Source organism: Rhea pennata, chromosome 3 (genome assembly GCF_028389875.1).
Source record: "Rhea pennata isolate bPtePen1 chromosome 3, bPtePen1.pri, whole genome shotgun sequence".
Lineage (NCBI taxonomy): Eukaryota > Metazoa > Chordata > Aves > Rheiformes > Rheidae > Rhea > Rhea pennata.
The window spans coordinates 54917704-54933372 of record NC_084665.1 but is presented as its reverse complement, the minus strand read 5'-3'; the positions used below and the strand labels follow the sequence as shown (position 1 = coordinate 54933372).

At 36.8% G+C, this 15669-nt stretch overlaps 1 protein-coding gene across 6 annotated transcripts in view; it reads right to left on the bottom strand.

The window, feature by feature from the left end:
- Positions 1-15669, bottom strand: part of UTRN (utrophin) — a 405882-nt gene that overhangs the window by 242903 nt on the left and 147310 nt on the right. For all 6 annotated transcript variants that reach the window (XM_062572341.1, XM_062572340.1, XM_062572342.1 and 3 more), the window contains 8 exons: positions 14415-14565; positions 12828-13003; positions 11529-11664; positions 8162-8311; positions 6869-6953; positions 5935-6140; positions 4692-4809; positions 605-810 (listed from right to left, as the gene is read on the bottom strand). In XM_062572341.1, coding sequence (XP_062428325.1) covers positions 605-810; positions 4692-4809; positions 5935-6140; positions 6869-6953; positions 8162-8311; positions 11529-11664; positions 12828-13003; positions 14415-14565 — 1228 coding nt within the window. The remainder of the gene's footprint in view (positions 1-604; positions 811-4691; positions 4810-5934; positions 6141-6868; positions 6954-8161; positions 8312-11528; positions 11665-12827; positions 13004-14414; positions 14566-15669) is intronic.

The following is a 15669-nucleotide window of genomic DNA, read 5'->3' as shown; positions in this document are numbered from 1 at the left end:
CCTGATAGCCCTCAGAACAAAGGACATCAGACTTACTGATTTATCCCAGCAGGTTTGCTGTGATATAAGCAGTAAAGATTGTGAAAAAGTTAAATATGTCCAAGGGACCCATCAGAAGTGAAATTCAGGATAATTTTTCTATATCTTGGTCCATCCTTGGATTTACTGACCACCATTAATAGGTCTCTATGCAGTAACACACACTATATTCTGTGATCACATAAATAAAGTTTTATCACTCTGAGGTTCAAATTTTCTGCATAAGATCATTCATCTGTTGTTATACTGTATTGACTTTAATTATACATGTTAAAGGAAGACCTACTACATGCACACATGCCACCTGTCTCTCTCCCCCAGAAAACAATTCTCAGAGAATCTGATTAGAGGGCTGAGGGGACAAGAAAGGGCAGGGAAAGGTGGGGGAGAGAGGTGAAAAGAGAGAATTTAGAGTCTTTCCTCCCCCAAAGGAGAAAGAATTGCCAAATCTATTTTACAATTAAATCTTATACTACACAGATTGAGGAGCTAGTGGGGACAGCGGAAAAAAGGCATATGGGGAAGCTGTTTAAAGAAGAACAAAACCCCATACAGATAGCCTTACTTTGTTATCTGCAATCTGTTTAGCAAGCATCTCTTTGGAGGCCTGCAGGAGCATGCGAAGACGGATCTCTGACTGCTCCATGAGGTGCTCCATTTCTTGCCTCTGCTCCTCCCACTGCACGCTGTCAGCCAGCATGTACTTCAGCTGCTGCTGCCGGACCTCCACACCATGCTGGGTACTGTCCCACTGGTTCTTGACCTTCTCCACTGTGGAGGACAACGCAGGAAACCAAAAACCTCAGTCAAACAACCAAGTGGCCATACCTAGCAGTTGCTTTGCAGGACAAGATGCAATAATACAACTCATTCACTGAACAGAAATTTTTTCAGTATTCAGTGTTTTAGTTCCCTATATAGTTTATATATTCACAGAAGCAAACTAAAATGTAGGTGTTTGGCAGTCTCTTGTCTACACAGGCCAGCCCAAGACGGCAAATATTTAAAAGACTTCAAAATCATGATTCTTTACTTTTTAAGAAGGCACATTTGGCACGCCAGTCAACTGCAGCTCCACTATGAAAATATGCAAAAGCAGGGTCTTGAGGAGCACAAGTTTAAGGTGATGACTACACCAGCAAATCATCTTTGCACAGCTGTTGCTGAAACCAGTATAAATGAACAGACAAATAAATTTTGTTTATACCCATGTAGTTTACACGGAGTGAAATAAGTTTTACTGGCCAGTGTGCTGAAGCCAGTAGAGCAGCATCTGCACTACAGCTTTGGCTAAGGCAGAAACATTCAAGTAACAACTTGCTTTAATGCTTTCATTTTGCTGCAAGTTTTTACAGGCTGAAGTTAAGTGTCAGAGCACAACAGAAAAGTTATTGATCACCTCCCATTTCCTTCAACTATCACATTTCTCTCTCAATTACTAGAGTTACATTATATGATCAATCAACAGCCTTTAACCTTTAATAAACGAAGGGTGAAAAAGCCACCATGATGACAGCCTAGGGAAAAAAATTATAGCATGTCAGGGAGAGTACCAAGTCTGCCTGTCCCAGACAGATAAATAGCATTATACTTTTTTCTTAATATTTAAAAGACCATTAAAAATAAGGGGGGGGAGGGAGAGAGTTACTTGACACTCTCTAGAAGGTAGTTGCCAGAACAAAACAGTCAAAAAGCAAACATAAGAAAAAAAGTTAAAATAAAAAACTCAATCTGAATTTCTGGAGTACAGCTGTTAAATGATCTAACTCTCAAAATAAGCATCTTTTTTATTTTACTATCTTACCCTAATATAGATAAAGAAGTATTTTAGTAAGATAACATTCCTTACAAAGCAATTTCAGCAGTTACAGGGAGGCCATAAAAATACTGGCTCTGTGGTCTGCACCCCCACTGGGAAGAAACTCTGCTGCTCAGTAGAGATTCAAATCCTTCACACTGATCATGCAAGAAAGTCTGTTCAAGTCAATTTGTGTCACTCTATCAACTTGTGTGACTTTAATCTCAACTTTGGGACACATTACACGGCTGATTTTTAAACAGAAGTTTTTAATTAAATTAATGGCAGCTTTACTTGTTACTGACAGGAAAATAAAAGCCTCATTTACTCACTCACCTGCAGCAACAGGTAGATAATATGCGAAATATGTTTATCTTACCAATAAGCAAGTCTTTTTACTTCCTATACGTGAAAACTAACATACTTGATGCTTAGAGAATTTAGGAAACTTTAATCTTCCACAAAGTACACATGTCAAGGATAGCACATAAGCTAAAACTCACTTAAGTGGACTTTACCCTCCCCTCCTCCTCTTAAAAAAAAAAAATAGAGAGAGAGAGAGAGAAAAAAAGCCTTTTATAAGCATTCAAAGTCATTATGCTTTATCTGCCGAGGAAGATCTCTCATTAAGGACTACGTTTAATGTAGTGTCACAGTGCTCTCAGGCTGTGGCAGTGGAGCTCACTGGCCAGAGCAACTGTATTACTGCTGAACAGAACTGTATAACACAGCTTTGTATTCAAGTCACAGGCAACCTTTGGATTAATTTTCAGGTATGGTGTAGGTCATATTGACTATGAGAATTCAGAAGAAAGTTTTACTACCCCAACCGTAAAAATAATACATTTTTTTAATGTTTCTAGTTTGAATAAATAGTATGTTCAAAAGGAAATCAGCAGCAGCTGTGAGAAATCAGTGATTTTACAAAAAATAGAAAAAGTAAAAACAGCAGGAGTGAAAAAAGGCTGTGATACTGTGAGCTGGCTAATGAACTACAAAGAAAAATCTAAGCGTTCAAGTTCTCCTTGCAAACCTGGAAAGGGGAAAGTAGCCTGAGAAACAGCTGTCAACGATAGCAAGTTGATTGAAATGGATACATATTTGAAGTTTACGTAGCATTACTATTACAGAAAGAATATTGCTTGATTGTGTTGCAAGTTTTTCCCTTTGCAGGCCTGGGTTAACCTTACCTCAATTAAAACCACCTTCCACTCAGAGTTACAACAGAATTGTCTACTGCTGACATATTTCCCTGCTCTTCAGCCTCCAGCAAAACAGGACAGTGAAATTCTCAGTAACCTTAAGAATCTGCCCTCGGGGGCAATAGGTTGGTCCATAGAAAAAGCAGTCAAGAGCACTAGCCTGATATCAAAGTCAGAAAGATTTGAAAGAATTCCTGATGAGAAGGTACTTTTAATTGCCAATGGCCACATAGTAATTGAGAGGGAAGTTTCAGAGAAGGAAACTTTCCTTCATTTCTGTGGTCGTAGCTCTCTGACTAATTAGGCTTCATCTACAAATATACAACAGAGTTTGTAGGACATAACAACAGTTCTTAGTGTTTAAAGCAACACGGTACATAAAATAGTCTTCACTTTCACTTTTCTGAAAAGAAAATCAGAATCATCATTTTTTTTTGCAAATGTCAGAGACAACAAAACCTTCATTTTTTTCCCTGTTTCATGACAGGACACAAAATCTTCATACACACGCGTTATCGAAGTTTCATGCATGACGGTGCATACCACTTCTCTGTTCCCCTCTTGTATGGGCATGACTATTGGGGAACTCAAGTAAGTAAACTGTCTGAATACAATTCCTTCATTTCTTTTAACCTTCTGTGAAAAAAACAAGAATGTTTTGCGCCTGAATCTTACCTTTGTTGAGTGACTCCTGTAGATTATACAGAATTACTATCCTCTCCTAAGTTTCCACATTTAGTTCTTTTGACAGTGAAACTGAGACACTACAAGTTGCTTTAGCTTCTTTGGATCTTACTCCCCACTACTAACCCACACCTTTTGCAACTCTAAGATTTCAGGCACTGTCTCATACGACACTTCAACGCAGGCAAGGGCCAACTCCATTATTGCCTGCAGCAAGTCCTATAGACATCAAGAAAACTCATGCAGAAATAAAGCAGAACTGCCTTGCAGAGAAGAACATAGGGAAGTACATCTTTCCATTTTTCCACAGATTCTCTATGCTTCTAACTGAAATTTCCTGCTGAATTTTCTAATCTTAACAACTGGTAAGGCTTAGGAGTTCAAAGAATATGAAGCCCTTTGATTTCTAACTGTGTCAGTTGCATCTTTTCTTTTCCTAGTACCAGCAAAATAATTTTTCAATGGGGCACAGACCCTTAAACTGGAAAATCAATTTTAAAGTACATATCAGTAACTTATAAATACACTCTCAGTTAAAGAGTTTTAAAAAAAAGTATGAACACCAAGTTAGTCTGAGTTCATGTATTCATCCATTTTGCATAATAAACTCTTCAGTGCACCACATCTTGAAGTAAAAGACAAAAATAAAAAGAAATATTAGCTTCTTCATATCAATAAATAATAAGTGCAGATCAAGTGATAAGGATTTCAAGCAACTCTCAGGTCTTAGTCAAAATATTTACTCTTATATTTCTAAATTGGCCAGCCAAGAAAACCAGTGATGATGCTTCTTACACGAATTTTAATTAGACTGGTATAGTGAAAGCCATTTAATCGCTACATTTTCAGTGTATTCAAGACAGACAACTTCAACTAGGCTCAAAATCAAGATTTTAAGAGAAAGATACACAGATTACTTTACTGTCACAGAAACATTGTATTTGCAAACACAGAATGGTGGAACTTACATTTTTCTGTGATCACTGTCCTAACGTCTGAACTGGAAGTTTTATTTTTCAAATTCTGAGCCAATGTAAAAACAGAATCAAGCTGAGGGTGTCGTTGGTCCAAATCAGCCTTTGTTATCTGTTAAGAATTACAATGTGATTTTTCAGTACAAAAAGCAGAATTTAACTAACACAGCATCTGTATTATTTACAGATGAAACATGTATGCATCATTGTAGATAGATGACTGTTCCCATTATTATTTTACAAATGCAGCCCTTGAATGCTCACAATATTCTAGTGATACTTTAAAACCCAAATGTACTCTGAATGACAGTTACTGAAAATCCAGATGCATGGGTTAAACTGTGCAAATTAACCAGTTAGTGGAATCATTGCATAATATTTTCCAATAGCTCTTTTCCACTCTTCCGTAAGTTATTTTTCCATTACCAAGGCCATTACTAAGTTCTTATCATTTAGAAGAAGAAAAAAAAAGTTGGATAGAGGGAAGGGAGGGAGGAAGAATTGTCTATTAGACAGTATGCATTGCACACAAAACTATGGCAATGTACCAGAACCTCATATTACACATACTACACAGCTAAAAGAAAAAAAGTTATTGTACACCAAGTTATTCTTTCAAATTCCATGTAAGGTTAGACACCCACAGGAAGAATTTAGAGCTTGTTTAGGCTGCAGCTTTTACTCATAGTTTCATTCATGTTAATTGATACCAAATCAAATCAAATGAAATTTAGCAGTACCATACATCTCACAATGCAGCCCTTAGTCATGGCTCAGCAAAACACGAGCTATTAACAGAAAAAAAGTATTTACATCATGCATATTTAATGTTACAACTTACAAGCATTTTAGTATGTTTCTGTAAAACAATGTATTCTAGTTACAATACAAAAAAATTCATTAGAAACCACTACAGTGTGGATCATAAAGGTCACCTTCCAAACAAGTCTGAAGTTGCTCAGAAGCTCTTCTTTATATGGTTAAACTGAAAAAACAGCATTGCATAGATCGCATAGGGAGACAAAAAATTAACAGAAAAGGGTAGAGAGGAAGAGGATGTAAGAACGACTACAGGGCTTCAAATATAATTTTCAAGTTATGCATGTACTGCAGTCAGTTTCAATTATTTTTTCTCTTCTTCAAACTTTTTTTAAACATTACTGGTTTGTGTTTTAAATAAAGAAGTTACAGGTATCTGACAATTTTCCAAACCACTAGCCTTCTCAAAAACACGTACTTTCATTCGTGCAATAGTCCGGCTGATGTCTTCAGCATTTCCCACAGTGACTATGTTTGACTTGAGCATCTGATCAATCAATATCAACCAGTCAGCCAGCTCAGTTATAGTTTTATCCAGATCAGCAGGTGCAGAAAGCTCTAAAGCCTGCGGAGTCTGAACAGGAATTTCAAATGAAGAGGATACTAGCACCACCTTTTGGACATCTGAAAAAATAGAGAGAGTTTTGAGGTTTTGTTTAAAAAGGGGGAAAAAATATCAATCACAGAATTACAAGAAACGTAATTTGGTATGTGTGAAGGAGGAGACTAACTTCTATAAATATGCAGCAGCATCTACAGAACAAGGAGAGCAAAATTATTATTTGAGACTCTTCAACCATCAGGAACTAAGTCACCAAAAATTGCTTTCCCCAACTCCTTTTCTCTCTCTCTCTCTCTTTTCATTTTTTTTAAGTTCGTAATTATTTTATTTCATGACAGAGTCTCTCAAATGATTCAGGTGTAATACAACACAAAGAAGAAAACACAACTTCCAAAGGCAAAACAACATTTAAATCCAATGGAGTGAAGCTAAATACTCTTTGAGCCAAAGATAACACTTTTGACCTCTATTGGGAACAAAAAGCAGTAATTTCACTTAAGACGAACGTTTAAAATTGTCTTCCTCTCTTGCATTGTTTGGTGGAAAGATTTTCCCACTCTTGACCCAGAGGTCCCTTGAGCACAAAGAAACAAACTACTGCAATAGATGCTTCTTGCAGGACTTTGCAATACACAGCTAATAACATAAAGGTAGCTCCAAGTACATTGATATACAACATTTCTTATTTCCACTTAAGTTCACAAAAAAAGTTTTCCTTTTTGGATTGTTTTGAACTGCAAATAGGATTCAACTTAAGCTCAGTAGAAGCATGTACCTGTTCATCACTCACCAGAATGCTTTCTCTGCGTTACAAGATGAGGCTGCTGAACAAATACCTCTAGTTCTCTCAGTCTGTCAGGCACTTCTTTGAACACCTACAGCCCAGCAGAGATCAGAACAAAAACAATAAGAAATCCTATATCAACAGGAAAAAAAAATTTTTTACTAGAACATGCAAAATATTCTCCATTACGTTTGCTGCAATAGAATGCTTCAGCTATATTTCATAGAGCTTTTCAAGCTTAACAATACTAAAAATGCCAAGAGGTACTCAAGAGTGTTATTTCAATACCTTCCAATGTCTTACCTAAATACTGGAGTCAAATAAAAAAAACTTTTGTAGACAGGTCGTTGTTTACATTTTTTTTTAATACCTGAAGTACTGAAACCATGACTCATTATTTGAATGCTTTCTGAAGGAATATAAGACACATAGCATGATATGCAGTCAGTGACAGGAAGGTAGAGAAATAGGGAATTAAACTAAAACAACAAAAGAGTTACCACTAATCCCTACTGTAATGGAAACAAATTTGCCTGCAATTTTGAAGAAGTAGTGATAAAAACGTAAAATACAAAGGAAAAAAATCCTTGTTTCCATGGCACTGGAGGGGTAAGAAACAGAAATTTTTCTTTCCCTGAGCTATCAACAGTCTCCTCTTCTGACTAATTCTTACCTCCTGGATCCACACTTTTATCAAAGCAAGTAATCCCAAATAATTTCAATTCCCTTTTCACATGGAGCTCCAGACTTTGCTTGAAAAAAAATTTGGTTTCACTCCAGTCAATGAGATATTTTCACATGGTTTCCACTGAGACCAAGGAGTTGACTACAGTTTCTAATTTTCACCACTCATATTCAGGAAGAATCCCAGAGAACTGTCCAAAACTTTTCCTCAAATAACCTTACCTGAACTTCATTTGTTTTCTTTCTCAGCAGTTGTAACCATTTGGTTTTCCTATAAAGCAAACACTTACTTTGACACTGTCAATTTCAAATTGCTGTCTTATGGTTTGCCTCAAAAAAATGAAATATTTTCAGTCAAGCTACTTAGAAGAAAGTTGATATAAAATATCTAAAGCAGTGGAGAACTCATGCTCTGATGGATAAATGTCCACTAGGGTTTTCAGGTGGACATAGATTAGAAATTCATGCCTGTGGTCACATTTCCTCAGCATGCACATGCATGCATGGCTTCCAAGATGTTTTCTGCATATCACATCTACATGGCAAGGAAAATAATCATTCCAAATACACCACTATTTTCTGACTATAGGTAATCAGTGTTGCAGAAATGCACACCTTATTCCATCTCACGTTGACAGACTGCAGGCTATCAGAAAGTTTGTCTTTTTCCTGAAGACCAACATTTTTATCCAAAAGCACTTCAGGTTCAGTTCTGTTCAGCCATTCCAATTTGTCTCCCTGTACTTCCATCTCTTCACTTAAGACCTAGAAGAGACAAGAGAGTTACAGGCATACATACTCAAATAGTAACACCAGGGAGGGAAAAAAAAAGTTTTCCTCACTGGAAATATATGAGTGTTGACATTTTGAATTGTGTGATATATCAAAAAATTATTAAAACATTTATTTAAATATCAACATTTATTTCTTAGTGGAAAAGGAAACCCCTCCCCCCTCAAACTACAAACACAGTAGCCAAGGTGCCCACAGCCTCATATCACACACACTGATTCTCATCTCACAAGATGCTACTGTTTGATCACCTCTGGATGTATCCCTGTATCCAAAAGGCAACACAGCATCAATTAAAATTACAGCCTGTGTTAGCCTTTTTTTATCTTTATATGAAAATGTGGTTAAGATCCTGCAAAAAGGCGGTTACTCTTGGACATACTTCTCACTGACTTTCCAGTAACTGTGCTATCATTCGCCCACAGACCACAAGCACTGCAGAAAGGAAATCACATTTTTTTTAAAAAAAGCACTAGAACAAATAAACAAATGACAACAGTAAGCACATCATATCCATCCCATTTTTTATACTGTTACCCAAGTATTACAAGGTGTACATAGTAGAATATCAGGAATACAGGCCTGGAAAGTGGATGGTGGATGAAGGGAAAGCAGTGGATGTTGTCTACCTTAACTTTGGGAAGGCTTTTGACACTGTCTCCCATAACATCCTCATAAACAGACTGATGAACTATGAGATAGTAAGTAAACAATTAAGTGGACTGAAAAGTGGCTGAACTGCCAGGCTCAAAGGGTTGTGATCAGTTGCACAAAATCCAGCTGAAGGCCAGTCACTAGCAGAGTACCCCATGGGTTGATACTGGTGCCAACACTGGCACCAGTATCAACTTCATCAGTGACCTGGATGAAGGGACAGAGCGCACCCTCAGCAAGTAGGCAGCCAGTACACAGTTCAGAGGATAAACCAGAAGGCTGTGCTGCCATTCAGAGGGACCTCTTCACACTGGAGAGATGGGCAGACAGGAACCTCATGAAGTTCAAAGGGAAGTGCCAAGTCCTGTCCCTGGAGAGAATGCAGCAGTACCGGCTGGGGGCCAACTTACTGAAGAGCAGCTTTGCAGGACAGGCTCTAGGGGTCCTGGTGGACAAGCTGAACTTGAGCAAGCAATGCACTCTTGTAGCTAAGAAGGCCAACAGTATCCTGGGTTGCATTAGGGTGTTGCCAGCAGGTTGAGGAAGGTGATCCTTTCCCTCTACTCAGACTTGATGAGACAGCACATGGAGTGCTGGGTCCACTTTTTAGCTCCCCAGTATAACACAGACATAGACATACTGGAGCAAGTCTAGCAAAGAGCCACAAGTTTATTAATGGACTGGACCTCCTCACAGAATAAGAGGCTGCAAGCACTGGGACTGTTTAGCCTGGAGAAGAGAAGGCTTGGTGGGATCTGATCAATGCCTCTAAGTATCTGAAGGGAGTGTGAACAGAAGATGGGGCCAGATTCTTTTCAGTTGTGCCCAGTGACAGGATAAGAGACAATAGACACAAACTGAAACACAGGAAATTCCATTTAAAGGTAAGAAAACACTATTTTTCCACTGAGAGTAGTTGAACACTGGCATAGGTTGCCCAGAGAGGTTGTGGAGACTCCATCCTTGGAGATATTCAACAGCCATCTGCACATGGTCCTGTGCAACCTGCTGTAGGTGACCCTGCCTGAGCAGGGGTTTTGGACTGGATGATCTCCGGAAGTCCCTTCCAATCTCAACTTATTCAGTAATTATGTGATTCTGGAAGAGATTTTAGTACCTTGCTATGACAAGCACTATACCAAAAACATGTCTTCCATAAATTTACAAAGGTTTGTTTCAAGACAAATCAATTTTTCATTTTTTTTTACACTCTATATCCTCTTTAATTGGAGGCTATTCCAGAATCTCCATTTAGAAATCTCATTCTCATTCCCAGGTTATATTTATTCCTGACTGGTAAGTTTGTATCATTTGTTCTTGCTTCCCTAATACCAGTCTTTAATAATAGCTCCTCTCCCCAGTGTTTTCGTATTTCTCACCATCCTATGCCCTCTCATTGTTCTTTATTTGACTAGACAAAACAAGGCAAGCTCTGCTAGTTTCCCTGCATATGAGAAAGGGTCTGAAAAGCCCAATAATCTTACCCTGTACCTATTCTACTATACTTAATATATGTAGCCACAACTGTACCTGCTCTTCCTGCAAAGCTTTAGTAGGGCTGTCAAATAGGGTATTTAATAACACCCTACCTCTGTTTTTCCAGCAAATCCTGCTTTTTTGCCTTACCCTAATCCCACTTTCCACTTCAGGTATCCATTTATATTAAGATCGATGAGAACAAAAACTTAATTTTCGTGGTAGCCAAGCAGCCAACACTCAATTACCATAAACTGGTCTAAATTTGATTAGACAAATACAACTCCAAATACTTTACATCACTTATACAGATTTGCTAGAAGTTCAAGTTTTTCCATCTGATTTGGTCTGGCAGTAGACTTTTTATTAAAATTGTTTTCTAAAAATGAACAACGAAATTTTTTGGATTCAGTGCTTCTTCTGGTCTTTAATAATTGTCGATTAGGAAAAATACACACACACGCGCACCCATATTACTTAAAATGACAAAAGCCTTTACAGTTTGATGAAAGGATAAATAAAATATTATAGATGTAACACAAGGTATTAACCTGTCCAGTGACAATAGTGTTTACTTACTCATCTTTTATTAACTTATTTTGCAGGCAAAAATTTCTCAAGAGTTATTGAAGTTTCTAATATATTCTACTAAAAGCGCACTGAAATATTAACTTTCACTGTTATAGTTAGATCTTATTAGCACCATTTTAAAACTATTGTTTTTTTGTTACAATTTCAACAATTATAAATTAGGTCACATGATGACACTAGCTTGAGTAAAATTCCAACTAAGTTGTATAGATCATACATTTTTTTCTCTATTTCTGAAACACAGCCACCATCTGACTAGATTACACAGTTATCAACCAACCTGACCTCATTATGAGATGTTCCTTGCTTGGGTAAGTAATCTCACAGAACTGTTACACACAGACATAATTTTTCTTGAGCTACTTGTCACTGTGAAAATTCTTCTACCCCAAAAGTCAAAATTCTGACACTTTTCATGAAATACACATGCACATACATACACACACACAGACACACTAATCTCTCTTGCCTTTAATTCTTGCAAATTTTCTTCGTGGTTGAATGTAAATCTTGTATCCAGAGCATTTTCTACATTTTCCAACCAGCAACACAGCTCAGCAAGTTTCTTTCTGTAGTCTATCAGCTGCTGATTCTCACCTTTCAGCCTTAAAAACAAAACCAAAAAACCCACATACACTTCTGCAGAGAACTTGGCATGCCAGTCTTAAAACTACTTCTTATGCAAGAGTTGCATGTCTTTCAGTGGCAACAGCATTTAAAGGGTTTAGTATTCAGAATTTTAGTATTCATAAGATTCTTTTCTCATATTAAAATGCAAGATATTTTAAAATTAATACTACCACTTAAAATAGATAAATTCCAGTTCAAAAGTATAAAATAAGACTTTTAAAAGTCTATAGAAAATATTAATCAGAAGTGACAATAATGACAACATCCTCTAGCCTAATCAATGTAAGCTACTACATTATCGCTTTTATGAAAATATCAGAAATGCCCCTAAACTCTGCAAGGGAACTATCCCTTAATGTAACTTCTCAAACTAAATTAATGAAAGTGTTATTTCATTTTTAAATGCATTAGAAGACTTAAGGTATAATCATATCAATAACCTACAAAAATAACTATTCATTCCAGAGATTTATCCTTTAAGTTTCATTAACATTAAGGGGAAACTTTATATTTGGGTTTGCACTGAAAATTTGTGTATTTATCTAAGACAACCTTGCACTCCTATCTTTTGAAAGAAATTTAAGACTTTTTCACAATGGATTATCATTTTGTTTAGAATTTACCTGGCCAAACAGATAAAATAATTGGGAATGTAGAGCTAAACCTCTTATTTTATAGTATCTTACTTGAATATCCACAGTAAAAGAGTTTCAACCAGTATCTCCAAGACAATGCAAAATTAAAAATCAAAGTAACATATTAATGGTTCAAGTACTTCAGTCAGAGGAACTAGTCTGTTTCCCCTTCTCCTCTTACCCCCCGCACCTTCCACTCCCCCCAGAAAAAAGTCTGGCTTAGAAATAAAATGATTTTAAAAACAAAGGAAAATTGCAGAAAAGGAGTTGTTGTGGTTGTCGTTAGGTTGGTTGTGTAAAACACAGACTCCCTAAGCAGTCAATTGCAGGTGAATTTATGAGAAACTGGTTCTAGGAGGCAGTTCAAGAACAGAGGTCTGGATGTTAGGAAAATTCAGATTAACAACAGTATGCTAGAGAATGCACTGTCTCTCCCAGTCTTCTAAGCAAGATTCTCCGCATCACATCTGGTCAGACATGCAAATTTCTGATTAACTTATTACCTCTGCTGTCTGTCCATGACCTCCACAGTGATTGCTTTCCAGCGCCTATTCAATCCCGCCAGTTTCTCCTGCAGGAAGCTTCCATCTGTAGCCGAGAGTTTCTGTATAATTCCTTCCCCAGTTCTGTTCAATGCCAAAACACTGGTCTGATGGCTGCTGACTCCTTCCTCAAGCTCCTGTCAGAAATACGAAAGACACACAGAATTTTACTACTGACCTAAAGTGACTTTGATCTGCGGCTCATAATATTGAGGACGAATGCTGGGTGCATATTATTTTGCTAAAAAGGGCACTTAGAGACATCTTGCCTAAAATTGGATGCAGTTGTTACAAGTTAAGAGTCTGTTGTTAAATCTAGTTCAATTTCCTAATGAGCATCATGAAAGAAGATAATGATACAAAATAGGCTGCTGAATACTATTAAGATCAAAAGCAGTCATTTAAACCATCAGTATTAGAATCCACACTCACTTTTGATTTCTTTCCTCTTAACGTGTAATGCTTTTTAACACTGGTAGCAGACGGTATGACTTTTTAACCAGTTCTTCTCATAACTCATACCCTTGACTATTTCTATAACTTTACAGTATTTCAGTAAGGATAACCTTTACAGTATTTTAGCAAGGATAATTATGGCTATGCTACTCTGGTCTCCAGAAATCACAGCAAATCTATAAAACTAAGGGAAGTCAGAAAATGTCAGGATCAAATCTTCAAATATCCTTAACAACTATAAAAAGCTTATATTTATATATTAGTATAAATTCCTTTGCAGCTACAGCAGAAATAAGACAATTCACAAAAGAGAAAGGAAATGCCCTAAAAGAAAACTCCAAGCAGCTCTGACAATAAGATACATTAGGTAGATCATACATTTCCTTTGTAACAGATATCAAACACCTGTATAACCATTCCTTACAATCCAAAAGAACAAAAATTTCATCTTCAAAGTCATGTTTTCATCTCCTTATTTAAAAAGGAAGCAAGATAGTTTCACCTAAGCAGTCTACTCTTTCATAATGTTTATCTAGAAAAATATCATGCGATTAAATTCTAGAACCATAGTCAGAAACAATCAAAGGTAATGCCCAGGATGTCTATTACTGTCTGCATGTTTTTTTCTAGATTCTCTATTCAAGGCACCATACTGCAAAATTATTTAAAATAATAATTTCTGAAACTATAATCAAAGTTGATTTCAGTATTTTTTAATGAGGAGTAAAAAGTAAGTGAAATAACATGCTGTATTTCCTAATTGATGAACATACACATTTTTAAAGCTGTATGTAATACTCTGAAATCTTAAAGATTATAAAAATGGTGCCAACAATTGAATTTTGAAATTATCTCAAACCCTTCCATACAAGCAGTCATCACTAAATCACATAGTAAAGCAGGGACTGTGATCTTCCCCTCAGAATCACGTTAAGCTACATTTGAAAAAGAAATTTTTAAGCTGTCACTTTTTGCAGTATAATTATACAAGCTAGTTTCAAGTCTATACTATGTCAATACACAAAATCACAATGTTGCACAAAAACCTAGACTTTTTCCAATTTGCCTCTTTTCTACACAAGTTCTGCATACCTGCTGATGCAACCCAGCTGTTTCCAGCTCCAGGCTACCATCTGGACCACGGGCATCGGCTAATAACCCTTCAGCTTCTGTTATCCACTGGGAGAGGTCGCTGAGATCACAGTGGAATTGCCTCCATGCCTCAATTGCTCTATCAAAACAACTGTTTGTAAAAAAAAAAAAAAAAAAAAAAAAAAGTTTAAAAATTTCTCCAAAGCAGTACAGAAAAAAAGGCTAAAATACTATGTACTATTAGTATTTAAGAACTGCTAATGCATACCACTTGCCTTGCAAAATACAAAGGCCCAATACAGCCCAGTTAACAAAGCCCCTGTACAGAAGACTTCCTGACACTGCGGTAGCTGGTAAAAGCCAAAAACACAGGCTCTCATTAACTTCCAGCTGAAAGGTGGGGGAATGGGGGGAGCATTCCTAGGCAAACTTTTCTTTCAATCACTAAGATAAATAAAGATTGATTAGCTGCACCAAGTTGGTCCACAGAACCTTTTTTCTCTATTATAAAACAGTTCAGATATCAGACAGTGTGAAATATGAAATATGATTAATTGCTCAGGGGGCTTTTTGTTCATAAAACCATGGGTTGCTGCTGCCTGGAATCTAATAAGTGAAGGTGATTTTGATTACGTAGAACTGGCTGCGTTACCAGTGGACACGCATAAGTAGGTCTTATACAGTTTAATCACATCATTATTTTCCATGCATTTTGCTATTATTGCCATATTTGGAGTCTCAAATGAATGTGTAGCTTAACTTAAAAGGCAACATTTTCTAGCATGAAAAAAGCTGAATTACCACAATAGAAAAATTAAATAGTTATTTTAAACTAGCTAAAGAGACAGAGTTCCACACTACTAACAAACCAACAAGAACAGTACATGAGTGTTAAGAAAGAAAAGCATTGTCAGAAAGATACACAGAGTGACTTGTTTTCAATTTGTTGATGCTAATACTATGTTAACATTGCAGAGAAAAAGTGACAGAAGTCTCAAAGGATACAGGACTCATTTAAAACAAACATGAGGTTTACATCAACCCCAGCAGGCTGGACAGTAGCCCACTCCAAATTAATAAAAATGGTTTTCTTTAAAGATAAAGGAGGCCAAGTCGTCTGCTAATCAGAGGGCCTCCATTGATGCAACAGGAGCAAAGATCAAGGTCTTATCTGTGGCCCATTTTTGTCTTAATTCTAACAAAGAGACCAGCAGTGCTGCATATACACAGATGCAATCTGAAATTAGCAGCATAA